Source organism: Siniperca chuatsi, linkage group LG11 (genome assembly GCF_020085105.1).
Source record: "Siniperca chuatsi isolate FFG_IHB_CAS linkage group LG11, ASM2008510v1, whole genome shotgun sequence".
Lineage (NCBI taxonomy): Eukaryota > Metazoa > Chordata > Actinopteri > Centrarchiformes > Sinipercidae > Siniperca > Siniperca chuatsi.
In genome coordinates this window covers 8257253-8274639 of record NC_058052.1, presented here as the reverse complement: position 1 = coordinate 8274639, position 17387 = coordinate 8257253, and the positions used below count along the sequence as shown (strand labels likewise).

Below are 17387 nucleotides of genomic sequence, written 5' to 3'. Positions count from 1 at the left end.
ACAATAAACGTGGGCACTGTCGTTTTGTTTAGCTTTTTTTTAGTGAGTCCCACATGCACAGTCCTGCTGCTGTAAATATACACCAAATGTGTATTAATCCACAGGACCGTATAGTCCCAGATAAATCCACTATTTAATCCTGTTTGAGTAACACTTGCTAACAACTAAAGTGCCCAACTGAATCAGGAAATGTTTTAGACTTTTTTGAAAATGGAACAATAAATTTGTCCCCCCATTTTAAAGATTAACATCTTAAATTGGAGTGATTGGGCTTGGAGCTGAGAGCCACAGACAGGATAGCGAAGTCAGGCAGTGAGAGACAAACTAATGCATTGTTGGCTCTGGTCTTTCCAGGGGATTTGTTGAAAAAAAGCAAAAACATACCAACCATTCAAAACATGTGAAAGTAGTGAATCTTTTCACTTTTTTTTTTAACGAGTAATAAAAATTACATGATAGCTCTTAAATGCAGCGTAAACGCATTTAATAGATGGCCTCTCATGACCACATTGAGTTAACTTTTCGCCTAAATGAAAATGCTTTGAAAGCAGCGTAGAGTGATCCCTCTTCAGTTTTTGCTCCTCTCAGATGAGCTCCAGTGTTTGTTTTAGGGATGTCGGCCTGCCGGTACGTCACCGTGTTATATGCAAGCTTACCATTTATGGTAGAGCTTAATCCCAGGATGTGGAATGTGCCGCTCCCAAAACCTGAATTCCTGCAAGAGGATATCTGCTGAAAAGTGGAGAGAAAAAGCTCCGGGCAGGCTGACGCAAAGAAACACGTCCTTTCTTGTGGGGATCACATACATCCGTAACAGGCCTTCAAGTATGCCAGAGAAGCCTTTGAAACTGTTCGCTTTAAAGTGAAGCCCTTACAATGTAGAGGAGTGAAAAGTAGATCAGCTCCTGACTGTTAAGGCTGTAAAAACACATCTGTCAACATCATCACGCTCATGGGATTTTACCCATGTGACATACTGTATGAGTAGCATAGTACCACACTTATTTATGTAAACTCACTGACATTACAGAAGTTATCCACTAACATTTATCTTAGTTCCCCCATGTAGCATTAATTTCAATAATTGTCCAGGGTGTAGCCTAAATGATGTGATACATTAAAAAGAAAAGATCATCAGATAACAATGGGCAGTTCACCAACCCACAGACTAACAGCTCCACCCTTGGCGCACATGAATTTGCATCCACTCATGATTACACAGCCACAGAGAATATGCCATAAAAAACTGTGTGTACTTGCCCATAAACCTTCATACTGCTGCAAGACTTTACTCCATTAACTAACATGTCAAATGAAAAATTCACATCTCTATCTCTGCGATGGTTCAGGTCTTTGCAAGAAATCAAAACAGGTAACACACCAAATGGTTTAAATGGTTTATTAAATATTGCATAATACCGAAGTCACAGCAGTGTATAGTATCTTTATTTTAATATTGTCAATGTAACGGCACTGCAAATTGAAGCAAACAAACCGAACCTGTTGCAGGTAGTGCGTCTCATCCAACTAGTCCATTCTTTTGATTATTAATCATTAAGTTAAAGCATTGTGTCACACTTTTAGGTACTTGCACAGTAACTGACAAGTTCTTAGTAAATGTTCTCCCATCACAGAGACTAGGACTAATGGGGAAAACCATGGTTACATTAAATATGTCATGGATACATTTCAGTGATACTCCAAAAAAAAAAAAAAAAAGACATAAAATGAAAATGAGGCACAATTTTGCAGCTAACATAAGGCATTATGATTCTCACAAATGGCAGCGTAATGTTCATATGCGTCAAACTTCCTGTGCTCGGTAACGCTCCACTCTGTGCTTTTCCAAAAATCCTTCAGGTAAATAAACCGCTGCGAGTGACAGAGAGCTCAATCTGACGCTCCCATCGCTCGCAGTCTATTTTTTATTTTACATATTTACAATCTTTCTTGTGCCATGCTGCTCAATAGTCTGCATGTTCATTCAAGATGAAAAATCAGACCTTCTTATTATTTAATTTTTTACATATTATGTGTGCATTGCGTCACATTCACATATTCATACATTCATACATTCTGTGATGTTTTATGGAGCACAATATCACAGAAACAATCTAGAGTGAGTTGTGTTATGACTAAATGAGTGATTGTTTATTTGTCCATCGTGTAGTGTGTTTGAGATGGAGCGAACCTCTCTCCTTTTGTTCCGTCGGGGAAGAAAACAAGCCTACAGGTCTACAGACTCCCAACCAATCAGCGCATTCATGTGGAGCTGGAGTTACACAGGAACAAAAATGTTTAGCCAGCAGTGGAGAGAAAAACATGCTTCTGTGGTGTAACAAAATACCTGAACATTATATCAGTGCTATACAGGCAAACCCATAATGCAATGTATTATATTCCCTTGCTGATGTTGGCAAAATTTTCAGCAGTGATCTGCACAAGAAGAAACACCTGATTTTGTCAGAGACACTGATTGCTACTGAATTTTGTTAAATGAACGTACTTCATCAATTATTAAACTTCAGATATCACTTATGTGGTAGCCACATACAGCTTCAAACCATGTTCCAATTCGGTCAGTGTTTATCATCACTGCACAACTGTAGCTAACACATTCAGACGCAAAAACCAAAGATATAGTATAGTAAACATATACTTTTAGATCTAGTGAGAGTTGCTGTTTTATCTTTTAATACTTCACATTATGTTTCTGATTTTGTGTACTCAGGCAATCATAAAGAGTTTTACTAAAAGGTAGGCCCACTGATAGTCTGGCACCATTTGATTAGAAATGTGTGGATTGGGAAAAGGATCCGACTTCAACTACTTGGCGCATCAGATAGCTCGCTACAGCAATCCTCCTGGAAATACTTCTTTAGTGATTGCCCTACGAACTGCATCCATCTGCTAGTCCGAGCAGGTCATAGCAGGCACTAAGAATTATTTGTAGTACTATTTGACAGCTCTGCTAAGGATTGATGAGCACAGTGCAGCGGTTGACGACAACGAGGAATTTGATGAAAACACGAGCAAAGAAAAACAATAGCTATCATCTTTTGATCTGTGCGTGTAGAGGATCTATTCTGACATGTGGTGTCTGTTACAGGATCCGATGGTGCTGGAGATGTGGGAACTCTATACTCGCAGGAAGACGGCTCTGATGCTTTGATAGCAGAATTCAAAAGTTTTCTTCCATCAGAGAGGTATTGAAGCTCAAAGAGCAGACTGTTAACCCTGTCATCACTTCTGTTTTCTTTAAGCTAAAGGTGGCAAATATTGAGGCGTTTGCTGCGTTTAGTGTTTCATGCTCTGATTGGATTGCATGCTGTACTAATGCTGACCTTATCATTTAAATCACTCCACTAACTGTTTCACCCAAGTTGTAGTCATTACATATCAAAATATGTAGCCATATTTGGAAGGCCTCTTAAAGTTTTCTGTACACATTTACATGGCTAAAACATACAATCTTTTCAGTAAGGGCATGGTTAAAATCTCAGTGTGCTCTTAAAAATCAGTATGATTATTTTCTAAGACACCTTGTTGGCTTTACTTAAAACATTAATGAGCTTTTTGTGTCATTACTGATTAATCTACTATTATCTTGTTAGGTGGGATCTCCCTAAATGGCCAAACAGGAAGTTAAGTGCTACCACGCCTGTCCCGTGGTTGCGCTGGAGCCAGGCGTTTACCACCAGCTACCTTACAGGCATCTGCCATCAGCAAACACAGTTTACTTATATTTTGACAGAGGAGGTATAAAAGGGCAAATAAATCGGTTTTTGAAAATGTAGGATGTGCATATACACAGTTTCTCTTCACTTTTATCAGTCATGCAACACAGTCCATGTGTCCTTGTGTTTGTGTATTTGTGTTTGCTGTGGTAACTGAGACAAACAGCACACTTCAACAGCACACTTCAACATTTTAGTGTTTTTCGTCATGCACGTGACTGTGTAATAACTGTTGTATGACAACCTTTGGATAGAAAATGAAGGCAATACTGAACCGGTATCTAAAGCTTTTGGGTTACACTGAATTGTGAATGCTGTGATGTTTTTCAAAAGTAGCCAATACTGACTTTATGATGATTTAGAAAAAGTAACAGAAAGTAAAACGGGTATGTCAGACCAGTTTATAAAGGGGCTTCATACATAAGGCCTAAAGTATTTTACTCCGGAGGTCATTTTCTCAAATCTAAGATGAGGAAAATTGTCTGTTGGATGGAATCCAAGAATGAACCACCACATTACATTTCATACATGTATGGTATGTTGTATCCAAACACTGAAGGTTTTCTTTTGGAAGCAAAGCCTAAAGGACTGAAAATGTCTTTGAATCATGAGATGCATGGTTTGCATCATACTTAGCTAATCGTGATAAACACCTCTGGTCCTGAAAGGTAGCTCATGACAAACAGCTCCAACCCCACATCACATAAAAATACATTCTGAATCTTCCAAAGTCCAGTTCAGGTACTAAGATCCACTCTTTGATCCATACACTGCTCTGCTGCCGGCCTCCAGACTGAGGTGCTACGTAAACACTTGTGTACTGTAAATTACATTGACAAAATGGAAGCTGTTATCTGTACAATAAAAGCTAGCTTGTGGTAGATTTTCACAGAGAAATCCCACATGTAAAGACGGACGAATTCTGTCAAGAAGTGTGTAAAATGTGATCAAGGTGTACACCATACTGAAGTTTGGGCAGTGAGCTGTCTCTGTCTCCGCTTCGTGCAATTTGACATACCTCAGGCCGAACGATCACTTTCCCAGACAAAATGGATTCGCCTGGCTAAATGACTATGCTAACCAACAGCCATGCGCGATAGTAATGACTTCCCAAGCTTGACAGGCAACCATGTGTTACAGCCATATTACATATCTTTACAGTTTCACCTCCTTCACGTAATTCCCAGGGAAAGTCCCAAACTGTTTTGTCCTCTTTGAGGTACCTGCAGAGAAAAAGAAAGAGAAACATGGATCAGGCAAAATAAACTAAAAGCATTATTTCTCAGATTACAGGCTGAAATGACCTTTGAATTTAATACAAAAATATATTTTTTAAGCTATATTTAAAATCAAGTGCAAGGCTGTGTACATATACACAAAGCACTCAATCATCTGCTGTCATTCTTTAGAAACCATATATGGAAGGATGTGACACAGTAAAAATGACTCTACTTCTCCGGGAGCCCTGAGCATGCACATTGCACACGTGTAGTCCTTTGCTGTCATTCTGCAGAAACCCTATATGGATTAATGTGACACAGTGAGTGCAACTGCACCTCTGAGGAATCTATCCTGAGGCCTGCGACACATACCAACAAACCAGCCGTCATCGCACTTCTCCATGACACTGACGAGATCTCCCTCCTGCAGCTCCAGCTCGTCCTCGTTCTGTGGCACGTAACTGTACAGCGCCTGGAAACTGGAGCAGGATACAAGGAGAAATTGGTAAACTTGAAAAGCTAAGAAGGCCAAATTCAAAATAGGGTCACCTAAGTTACAAAAAAAAAAAAAACACGGTGTGAAACTGAAACACAGATCCTACTCACATTCCACAGTTGAGACGGCTCGGCTCCGGACTGCTGCTGTGGGACTGGGGTTGCTGGGAAATGATGAGAGATTGTTTACTGGGGTGGGGGTGCAGTCTATGGACAGAGTCATGAGGGTGGTGGGACAGGGTGCTGCAGTACCTCACCGAGGTCTCAGCTATATTCAAGATCTCATTACACACTGCCTCCTAGTAGTATTAGGTGAAGTCGTCAGAGAAAGACAGACAGCGGCCCCACCGAGAGTCCCGGAAGAGGCCGAGGTGAAGTTGAGGGGGGAGGTGAGGAGTTAGAGAGGGAGGGGGGCGAAGGGCGAGACAGGAAGGTAGGTCCAGTAAGTAGCAGGGCAGAAAAGGAAGTGATCCATTAAAAGCCAGGAGAAAAAGCAGATGAGACGTTGGTGGAGCCCAGGAGGAAAGGCATGAAAAGGCAAGACACCAGAGTGAGAGCATGTAGACAGGAAACATGAAATATTAGTTCTCTTTCTTACAGGATTCAGTATGAACATGCAGCATTAAAGGAAAGCTGACAGGTACAGCTTAAAGAAATTGTTCCACATTGGGTAAATGTACTCTTATTTGCTTTCTTGCTGAGAGTTAGATGAGAAGATTGGTTTCACTCTCATATCTGTCCATCAAATGTGAAACTGAAGCCAGCAGCCAGTTAGCTTAGCTTAGCATACAGACTGAATACAGGGGAAAACAGTGTAAAGTGTAAAAACAACAATTTGCAACGTAACAGTGATGTCCAATGTTGCAAACTTAGCAACTTTCTCGCTCGATGTGATTGCTTTTAAAACCACTTTAGTGACTTTTTTCAAAAAAGCACCTATCGGCAATTCTAGTGACTTTTGGGGCAGACCTTAACTCCTCTCCCTTGAAGTAGAATGTGAATGTGCTCTCATGTGGCTGTGTACCTAATGACCAATCATTGATCCCTATTCTTTGTCCGGGGAACTCCTTCTCCTTTGTTTTTGTTCTAAATGATTTAACTTAACTATTTAAGTTTTATTTCCAAAATACACAGAGTTTACAAGAGTGAGTATCCAGTGTCTGGATCCTTTCTATTCATGACACCTCAGTCTGCAGTCCATACAACAGCCTGCATAAAAAGTATTTGAAATTAGATTTAGATTTCAGTGCATATTGATCAGATGACAGCAGCTTTAAAAAGGATAATAATAGCTAATGATAAAGCTAGTTAGAGTCAGTTAAGTTTGGCATGACTTCATCTTTTTAATGAAAATAAAAAAAATGTATATATGTAAATAGATATGTTACGATGTAACAGATATGCAAATTAGCACATGACATAATCTAGCGACATCTAAAGCAGGCTTTAGCTACTTTCAAATTGAAAATAGTTGGGAACACTGGTGATGACAAGATCAGAATCACTGCACCCAGCCAAGAAATCGTGCGGCACATAACCCCCAAATCCACAACAAGATATAACATGTTGTAAATTACTGAGCTTAAGAAGTGCTGGCAGGTGGACTTTATTAGCTTCGGACAAAGCCAGGCTAGCTGTTTCCCTGTGTTTTCAGTCTTTATGCTAAGCTAACCGGCTGCTACCTCCAGCTTACTGAACGGACAAACATGAGAGTGATAGTGATCTTCTCATGTAACTTTCAGAAAGCGAATACATTTTTTCCCAAAATGTCGAACTGCTCCTTTAATGAAAGGATAGTCCTCTAATATCTCACATATTTAACATGTAGCAGAAATATAGAAGACATAATGGGAGTTAAAGATGATGTGAGTCAAATGGATCTAGAAGGTGATGGGTTGAAAAGTTAAACAGATGATGAAGTCACTTAACAAAGTACACATTATTTTTGTACATCTTCACTGGAGGTCCAAGAAAACCCTGTACCAGCTTACCGCAAATGAGTTAACATTGTTGTTGTCTTGGATGTCAAACAGCATCACAGGGCTTCTGGAGCTCCGTCCATGATGGTCAGCCTCATTCTTTACAAACTGCAACACAAAAATTTCAAATCAGCAAGGACATTTCAAAATAAAAGCTTTTCTCTAGAGATCGCACCATGTATCCACCTGCTGTAAATATTGGAACACAGTCAGGTTGCATTTCCATGTAGGTGGAAATTTTAACCTCGCAGCAGCTTTTGAAACAGATACCAACATGGGAAACCTATAAATACTCACTAATAAATATGTCACTGTCCTAAATAAACTTTCAACCTCCAATGGCCTACAAGTTATCACACCTCTGCATGGAACAACAACAACATGCAACCAAATGCTGAATATTATGTAGAGAAAGAAACTTGAGCTCTCAAATCAATCCTGGAAATGCAAGCACAATAGCTCCTCTTACAGTCCTTTACAGCTAGGAAACCTGAAACTCACTATATAAACACTGAAAGATGTAAAACGTTTGCGTGTTAGAAGTGCACATACAACCACATGCAGACTTGCAGCTTTAAGCAGCGTGACCAGTTTTAGCTTATTCTGCCTCTACTAAACCAGCAGATTCATCCCTCCATGGGGCCAAAATCAACTTCAGGTCAAATCTACAAGTCAGTCATGTCTTCCACACATAAATGTCAGCTTCGGTACTTTAGGGAATCAAACTGTGGCTAAAAGCCCATGTTCCAGAGTGCAACACCACACACCATGCAGAAGATACCTCTGCAGGGCTACTTTGCCTGCTGCCTGGGACTGCACGGCCCCTGTCCCCCTCTGTGCCTTCCCCCTCTGTCAACTCCTTCTCCCCCCTCAGCCAGCCCTCCAGCACCGGCCCGCCACAGGGGCTCATGCTGCGTGACAGACGTGGGGAGGGAGGGGAGAGCAGGAAGTCCTCCCCCTGAGGTGGGGTGAACGTGAGGAAGGGAGTGGTTGAGTTGGGTCTGGGCGGGTAAGGCGGGGGGAGAGGGGAGGCAGCTGGGGAAGCCATGGGAGAGACGCAGTATGGGCTGCCGGTGATGGGAGGCACAGGGCTGGCAGAGAAGGGTGGGGGCAGGTACTCGCCGCAGCGGTAGGACACGGTGGGCAGCGGCGGAAGGGGAGGGGTGGGAGCGGCAGGAGGGCTCCCTCCTCCCACAGTCAAGGAGATCCACTCAGAGGAGACAGCGTGGACCTCAGGGGAAACGGAGCGGCGAGGGAGGGGCAAGGGGGAGGTGGTCAGGCGATTACGATACAGCTTTCATGAGCAACAGGAACGTGGGAGGAAGATGGAAGCAAAGGCAAGAAGAAGGGATGAGAGAAAGAAAAGAAAAGGAAATGAAAGATGAGACAAATTCACTAAACAAAAAAAATAAATTAAAGAGTGGATGAACATAGAAGAGAATTTCTGGATTCAGAGACGTGGTAGTAATCAAAAATGTGGGTCAACTCTTCATGACATCCATAAATGTGTCCTACGATTGATCTACTAGTTTGGAGTCCTTACCTGAGGAGAAGCATTGGTGCTGCGCTGGGGCGACTGGCTGACAGGAGGGTCGGGATACTCCACCCCGTTTTTGACACGGGGTCGTCTCTGCACTTCTACGTAGGTGACGGGGAAGATGCCTTGGCGATTGGTGCCTGAGATTTTGCCTTCATACCAGTTTTCATCAACTCTACGAATCAGCGTGATTCTCTCTCCCTGCAGATACATATTTAGTAGATTCAGAAGATTGTAACAAAATTCCTTCTTTGGATAAATGAATGAACGAGTAGCAAAAGGATAAAAGGATCTCTATGTATAAGAAAATCCAAATTCCTTTAAAGTGCTAAATGTTCTTCAGTTTCTAATGACTAATTCCCACCCTGTACCTTTCTGAAGGACATTTCCACCACTGTGTCCCCGTTGAAGTTGAAGCGGGCGACAGCTTCTCCATACTCCAGTACCTGCACTGGGACACTTTTCTTAGGCTGGGCTTTCTCCGTGGGGGGAAGGAGCTGAAGAAGGCAACAAATAACAAAACAGACTGAGTAAGAAAATACAAGTTGATTCACACCGTGCAGCAAAATGATTATGCAAAACATCTCTAAAACTGCAATTGAGAATGACACATACATTTTATTTTATGGAAAATAAAAAATGTAAATGATAAACTGACCCCCCCCCCCCATTACTTCAGAACTTACATACCTCAACATAACTTCGAGGGAAAATACCAACTCTTCCATGATGTTCTCCTTCATACCAGTTTTGATCCACCTGTCGAATGATGTAGACAATGTCTCCCTTCTGAAATGGTAATTCCCTACAAAGAGATGAGTTACTCACATGTAATGAAAGAAGTAACAAATTTACAGTATGAAAATTAAGTAAGTGTGATCTCATGCAGAATTGTGTCTAACAGCACTTCATAGCTTATCTGATACTATTCTACACAGTCATTTCCTGTGATTGTATGATTTTTTTTGGCATCACTTTGTCAGAAGTAGCTAACCCCACCTATGAAATAGAAGTTAAAACACATCCCTGCAACAAATACCACCAGTTGTGAGACTCATAATTACTAGATAGATAGATTATAAGACTTTTTCCGCTTACTTTAGAGTTTCTGCTCTGAAGTCGAAGCGAGCCATGGCTGGAGTTCTCTGTGTAGACATAGAAAAGAAACTTGAGTGACTCTTATTTTATGACTACAACTACATACATTTTATTCTTGCACTGAGTCAGTGAAAGTTACCCAAAAGACAAAATACCATTATGTCATTTTTGGTTTACTGTACTCTCTGGGCTTTGTCATTCATGTGTAAAGAAAAGATTCTTCTGGAATTTGTTGTGAGCTGTAAATCTGATTGAGTTGTCCTTCCAGTGCCCCGTCTGAACATAAATATTATAGCAATGACAGGAATGAGGTGCTCATGACTGACTGGGTTACTTGTCCTCTAGAGCATGCCTAGTAAGAAACTACTTGGTTGTTTACTGTGAGACTGGTCTGCCGAGAGACCAGGCATACCTTGGTAAACACAACAAGGGCACGACTGATACCAGTGACATTACATCTAGATATATAGCTGGTACAGTGTGCACTCTGGAAGTCTACTGGAAATATTCAGTGAAATACTCAACTCATATTTTGATTTTCTATCACTGCTCTCACCCTCTGAATTTTTGACCCAGAGGACAAAGCCATCTGTGTCTGCAGAAGTCCCACTGACAAGCCCATCCCCCCAGCCTGGCTCACAAACAAACTGACAAAGCATCTGTCATCTTTTTTCCTGCTTACAGAAGGATAAGACACAGCCCTGTATTGTACCTCTATGCCTGATTTCCTCTTTTCTGTGTTATCTGTGATGTTGAGCAGGTCTCCGAAGCGCTCGTTGGTGATGAACTGGTGGTGCGTTGGGACAATGCCTGTGTGTCGCCTCGACGCTGTGTCAGCCTCTTCCTGTTCCCGCTTCAGCCGCCGCTGCTCCTCCAAGATTTTCTGCCAGGAAACCAGACTGAATTGTTTGTCCCCTCCAGATATGGGTCTCTTCTTTGTTATGTATAATATATGATTTCCTCATTCATAACACAGGACTTTACAAAATTATTGTCAGTGAGGTATAATTTCTGAAAGTTTGAAATTCACCTCTTTGTCCCCATGACGCCTCCGCAACACTTCATCCTGGCTTTCTCCGTGAACTGGGGACGAGTCTGAAACAGAAACAGGATTACGCTGTGAAGCATTTTCACTGTCAACCTCAAGGCAAATCCAATTCAAGAACAAAACTTTTCAAATATAAGATGATGATATTGCAGTCAACTCCTTAATTCCAATGAATGGAATCATAAAAATATACAATAAATACAACCACGCATGCTTTAAATGAACACCATAATCTTTGCAACACTAAAACAAAAAGCACACACACATCCAAAAAGCCAAATGTATTCCTGCATGCACATAGGAATGAACACAGAATGATCCAATGTGTGTTCATGAAAAAACAAATGCAGGAAAGAAAATATGAAACCTACTGTATCGGCCAAAAAGAAAAAAAACATGACATCACAGATTTACTGATCGACCAACCGGCATCCATTAGTTTACTGAAGCTTCATCTTTATTATATTAGTTAAATATCTTCTTCGACTTTTTTCTTGAATTTGCTCCCCACACCACCATAGATGTTTCATTCTGTGTCCAAGCATGGGCCACAAGAAACAACTATCAATGTTTCAGGTTTGTGTCTGATACCCAAAGTACCGGCTGTTATGTAAAAGAAATCAAAGCAGGGAACATCCTGTGTGGCTAAAACAAACCTTTCATAGTGAGAGAATGAAAGATGGCAGATGTAAATTGTTCCCAAAACGGAAAAAAAAAACCCAGATACATGGTGAGACATCAGTTTGAGAGAGCGTATGCAATGTTATATCGAAATATCCTGCTTAAACATTACAGAGGAATGCTGGGATTGTAATTTAAGGTAAGGCTTTCAAAGTCTTTGCTTGTGTAAGGACAAGATTTGACATATCATTGTGGAACCTAAAAAAGATGTAATAAAACACAGAATTTGTTCTGTATCAATGTAATGCTTATGCAGGCTCTAGCACTCTTGCATACAACCCAAATCTGATGTCACCAGGAGATATATACATTACCAAAAGCTGCCTGAACCTCCTACAGTCACTGAAGTGTTTTGATGCGTTTGTGGGACCATACTCATTCACAGTGAAATGGAAGAGCACCAAACAGCACACTGAGAATGAGATGGATTCTTCCCTGTCACTTTGTAAACACACCACACAGACTAGAGATGGAGGGTGGCGGCGTCGCTTTGTGGAGAAAAGGGACACAAGGTGAAGAGAGAGTCGAGATAAATGAGTGACCACAGAAGTAGGAGAGAGGAGGGTGACAGTGGTGAAAGGATGGAAATAGCCACCTCTGCGGTGAGCTGCCAGCGGCTGCAGTAGGTTCCCGTTGGCGTCCAAGCCCTGCCCGTTACTCAGGTGGTCAGTGTTGCTTTCCTCCCCGTTACTCAGCCTCTCCAGGACCTCCAGCGAGGACAGGCGCTGAGGGATCAGAGGTCTGAGCTCAGGAGACAAATTGTAGGGCCTCTGGGTGCCCATTGTCACCTTGGTGGCTAACAGAGTCCTCCGAGTTTGGTGGGACTGCAGGTTCTTCCGTAACCTGAAGGGAGCAGGGCCCATGAGGAAGAGGTTCCCAGGCAGTGTGGTCTTCTTCTCCAGAGGTGTCGGCCTCTCCTGCTGTGTGGTTGTGGCCTGCTGCCTCTCGTGCCTGAGGATGGTGGTGAAGCGGGTGTAGGAGGCTGGGCAGGAGCCTTTGCATTTGCTGGGTTTGAGGAGGAGTTGATGGTTCAGGTGGTGCAGTAGGTGGTGGTGGATATGGTTGTGTTGTGGAGGGGATGCTGTAAGCAGTGCTGAGGGACTCTTTGATCCACCGACATTTTGGTGGATCAGTTCTGGGGAACTTTTACTGAAGATCTGCTCAACCTCCACCTCCGCCTCAGTGTTAGAGGGGGACTCAGTCCTGATATTGTGTCCTTCCTCTGAGGAGGAGGCAGCTTCCTCCACAGTCCCACTTCCTGGTGACAAGGCCTCCTCCCCACAGCTGTTGTCCTCTGCCTCCACTGGGGAGCAGGAATCTGTCTGGGTGGCGTCGGCTACCAAAAGGGACTCCGCTGACACTGCAGAGGCCATGTAGAGATGGGCGGGGCTGTGGTTGGGGCTGTGGCTGTGGCTGGAGTGCAGGGTGGGCAGGGAGGAGGAGCGGCTGGGAGCCGAACTGGACCGCTGGATGATCATTTCAAACTTGCTGACCCGTGACGACACTGCATCCCGCGGAACGTTACCCCCGTCATCTGCCTCTGACCTTTCACCCCCGTCTGCCTTTGCCTTCTCAAAAAGAGAGGCCAGGCTGCGGACGCTGCCGTGGGGGCTGCAGCCGGCCGAGCTGGGCCGCTGGATGTGATGCATGGTCCTGTACAGGCTTGAAAACTCAGATGCGCTCCTCCTAATTGCAGGGGAAACATTCCTGAGGCCATCCGCACACTCTGTGCCACAGCTGGACTTAGAGTCTGAATGTTGCCCACTCTCCCTTTCCTCTGCTCCAGCAAAGTCTGTGTCATAAGGCCCTGTGTACAATTCCTCACAGCTGTGGGCCTTTGGGTGCCTGACAGCTTTAGTCCTGCTTTCCTGACTGTCACCACTGGGCGGCAGCAGCTTGGGCTTGAATTTAGAGGGCAGGATTTGGGGTATGCAGGCTTTGGCAGCAGATAGAGGCTTCATACTCTTACACTGGTTACCTATTGCATTACTGGCAAGAACTGATCGACTAGTTACAGAGGAGGAGGGTGAAATTATATAGCCATTCCCACCTTTATAATCCACTGGCAAGCATGCAGGACAACAGAATAAACAACATATTAGATTACAATGGTCACAGGTTCACACACACTAAAACAGAGTCAGGCACATTTCTAAAGTAAAGACCAAGTTCCATCCGTAGATGAGAAGAGAAAGCAGACTTGATGCATTGTGCATCAAGTAATAGATGACTGTTATACTAACAGCATGGTACTGCAGTGAAGAATTGTGCTTTGTAAAAATGGAACAAGGGGAAATGTACTGTCTAACAGATTCTTGCATCATCAATATCACTGTAAACAGCAACATAACAAGTGAAACATAACGTATTAAAACAGCAATATGCCATGAAATGTTATGTGATGTTGGAGGTCATATAGGAATTCTTAACACTGACTGCAGTATCAGTACAATTTAAAAACAAAAAGAAAAAAACAACCTATTGAAATCTTTTATGTTACCTATTTTGCATTCATGTTTCTCCCACATGACTGCTGCCTGTCCTGCTTTAACCTCCTACATATATTCTTCTTCTCTACTTTTAGCAATTACACAGGCAGCTGCAGTGATAAATGGTCTGTGGCACCACTGTTAATACACTGCTCCCCCACACAGCTGTAAATAAAAAATGTATCCTGAGTTAACCTGCCCAGTTAAATATGATTGTCAGAAACCTCTGAGAAATACTTGTCTCAGTTCCTGTATGTTGTAGTATGCTCGTGATAGCACTACAGATGGAACTGGAAAATGACACAACACTTTCACATGCTGTGAGACACTTGTGTAGCATGAGTGACCCATCTGTCACATTCATATCTACCAGAAGAACACACACTGAGGAAGTAAACTAGATTTTATCCACAACATGTGGCAAGTAAAGACTTCCAGCCACTGAAAAACCCTCAGGCTCACTTCTTTAAAACACAAAGATTAATAGAGATATTTTGTTATTTCATGAGCACAAGACAGAAACACATGATGAAGTGTTTGGTTTCTAGCAGTTGGTTATTTCTTTGGGCAGGGGGCTAATGAAGGAGCGTGCTAGTCAGTTGACTGGAGTGCCAAATCCATTTACTGCATGGTTACACAATTCAACTGGGTAAAAGCTAAAACTACCTTGATATATCTTTGTTCCAAGACTGCTAACGTGAATGATTCCTCTTTTAAAATATTCATATTTAGTCAATATATTATTGTGGAAATAAATAAAAAAAACCTTTAACTCTGAGTGGACAGTTTCTAAAGTGACATCTTTTGTGTGTCTTCCCAGATGTAATGTAATGACCTGTACTGGGTCACACTGTGCCTTCCTTTCTCTTCCTTACATCTCCTCACCTCTCCTCCCCCAGCACTTCTCTCTCTCCTGCCATGTGCGCAGGCATTCCAGCCCCTGACCTCACACTGACAGCTGACTTCCTCATACTTACCCACCCTCTGTGTCCCTCCTGTTTATCTCACCCTTGTCTGGCCGGGTTGCGAAGAGCAAAGCTCTGTTTATCTCGCTTGTCCCCCTCCTCATCCATCCCCTCTCTGGCCCTTCGCTCCCTGGTGCTGGAACGCTCTGGAGTCTTGCCCTAAGCCTGCCTAGCAACTAGTGGCTCACAACTGGAGCAAGAGGGGGGAAAATCCCCAAGGTTAACTTCCATTGACTTAGCAAGACAACCTCACTCCCTCCATGAGTTTTCCAAAGCAGATGGCCAGTACACGTTTGATGAAAACATCCATGGCATCAATAATAAATCAAAAGCTGCTAGGGGAATGAATGCTGCGAGGAGACTGGCCAATGCTGTGAGGTCTGGAGCAAAGAATGTGTGGATTCCAACAGAAAGGTAAATGGAAACACATGTATCCCTGTCTGACACTTTAAAGGGTCCAACATCAGTGTCTGTAACTCATTGGTTCTGTCTCAGCAGGAAAGGTCTTTAATGGCCTGCTGTACTGTCTATCCTCCACATCCATAAACATACACACACCTGCCATTTTACTGGACACATATGTAAAGTGGCTACTATCCTACCTTTAGAGGAAGAGGAGCTGCCTTGGCGCTTGTTTAGGGCCCGTAGACCTTGTAAGGGAATGTCGCCGCCCTCCAGGACACTCTTGTAAACATGGCGGTCGCATTCTGGAGCCACGGGCTCACTTGTGGATAATCCACTGTCCTTCTCCACCTCGCTGTGTCCAGACTTGCTCGAGGAGCTAGACAGCGGTGAGAGGAACGCAGACAGCTAATTAAACACAGTCGAATTCATTCAGAGGAGTTGTGTTACATGTTTTTATGATAAACAGAGGCGCGCAAATTGGGTCATATGGTTCTTATTTAGTATATCTTGAGGTAATTCCTGTCTTCGCAGACTTGTGGGAGACAAAATAATCAGAGACAGAAAAAGCCAAACTTGAGAAAGAAAGTGCAGAATTTGGAGGATGATGTTGAGAGAAGGCATTGGCTACCACACATATCTTGGCATTCCAGAGAGGCCAACAGGACAGATTTCTATAAATATTCTCTGAACATTCCCACATGGTGCATGAGCCCCTGCCGTGCACCTGTACAACTCTCAGGTTCACTCATGCACATGCCGCTCATGTGTTACTCACGCTGCTCCTCTATTTGTACAGACAAACATGCTCATTAAACTAAAGTATCATCTAGGTGAAATAAAAACAAATACAAACCATTTTCACTGCTGTAAGGAGAAAGAGGAGTGTATTTTCCAAAATGTGTTTTACATCTGCAGCGTTGTCAAGTCAGAGTTTTACAAGCTTGCACAAATGTATGGATACATTACTCTCCTTGTTCACTACCTCAACAAGAAGCTCTTTCATAGCTGTTGGAAAGAATATGTGCACTGCTTACTGCAAGAGAGCCATTAAAATCATGTTGGTTCAAGGTTACTTACAAGAATTCACATAAATGCTATACAGGAAATCTGCAGTATAGGAGCCATGCAAGATTGAAGACAATCTCTTGGGAAGGTTCTGGTGAAATCAGCAGTCAGTATGCTACCTAAGAGAGAACTAGTGACAGTACGTATTGCAGGTTAACTGTAATGTTTATCTTTTTACTTGTAATGATGAGCTCCTTTAAATGACAGTTACTGAGTATGTACTACTGCATCACGATGACAGCTCTTATTGTGAGGTCATACAAACAATTTGTGATCATTTATATCAATCTTCCATATACTTTAACAATATGCACACATGGTCATGCACACACAGTGGGTGTCTAATCGAGGCCTGAAAACACACACATTTACTTGGAGGTTCATTCATTCATCTAATGACACCACACTGGCATGTATGGTTTTGCATTTTACAATCAAATGATATCTTTACAAGACCATTCTTCAAAATGTCTCTGATTTCAAACAGACCCCAAAGAAAAAAAACATCCTGCCCTAAACATATGTGCCTTTGAAGGAAGTCAGTTTATGACTTGAGGTTTCCTTTGAAAAGTATGGGTGAGTGAACTTCCACCACCCCTTCATCAGGAACCTCTTTCAAAATGAACAACAAATCAATGGATTAAAAAGTTGGATTAGGAATCTCTTTT

The 17387-nt window shown here is 42.6% G+C and overlaps 1 protein-coding gene across 11 annotated transcripts in view; it reads right to left on the bottom strand.

Annotated features, from left to right (window-relative positions):
• Positions 1 to 1385: 1385 nt before the first annotated feature.
• LOC122884847 (sorbin and SH3 domain-containing protein 1) overlaps positions 1386 to 17387 on the bottom strand; it is a 41825-nt gene continuing 25823 nt past the window's right edge. For 9 of the 11 annotated variants that reach the window (XM_044215279.1, XM_044215285.1, XM_044215283.1 and 6 more), the window contains 13 exons: positions 15852 to 16030; positions 12391 to 13857; positions 11097 to 11161; positions 10779 to 10949; positions 10067 to 10113; positions 9659 to 9773; positions 9340 to 9465; positions 8975 to 9169; positions 8213 to 8725; positions 7444 to 7539; positions 5564 to 5751; positions 5330 to 5436; positions 1386 to 4960 (listed from right to left, as the gene is read on the bottom strand). In XM_044215279.1, coding sequence (XP_044071214.1) covers positions 4893 to 4960; positions 5330 to 5436; positions 5564 to 5751; positions 7444 to 7539; positions 8213 to 8725; positions 8975 to 9169; positions 9340 to 9465; positions 9659 to 9773; positions 10067 to 10113; positions 10779 to 10949; positions 11097 to 11161; positions 12391 to 13857; positions 15852 to 16030 — 3337 coding nt within the window. In that variant the 3' untranslated portion in view covers positions 1386 to 4892. The remainder of the gene's footprint in view (positions 4961 to 5329; positions 5437 to 5563; positions 5752 to 7443; positions 7540 to 8212; positions 8726 to 8974; positions 9170 to 9339; positions 9466 to 9658; positions 9774 to 10066; positions 10114 to 10778; positions 10950 to 11096; positions 11162 to 12390; positions 13858 to 15851; positions 16031 to 17387) is intronic. The other 2 variants (XM_044215289.1, XM_044215290.1) reach the window with 2 other exon arrangements.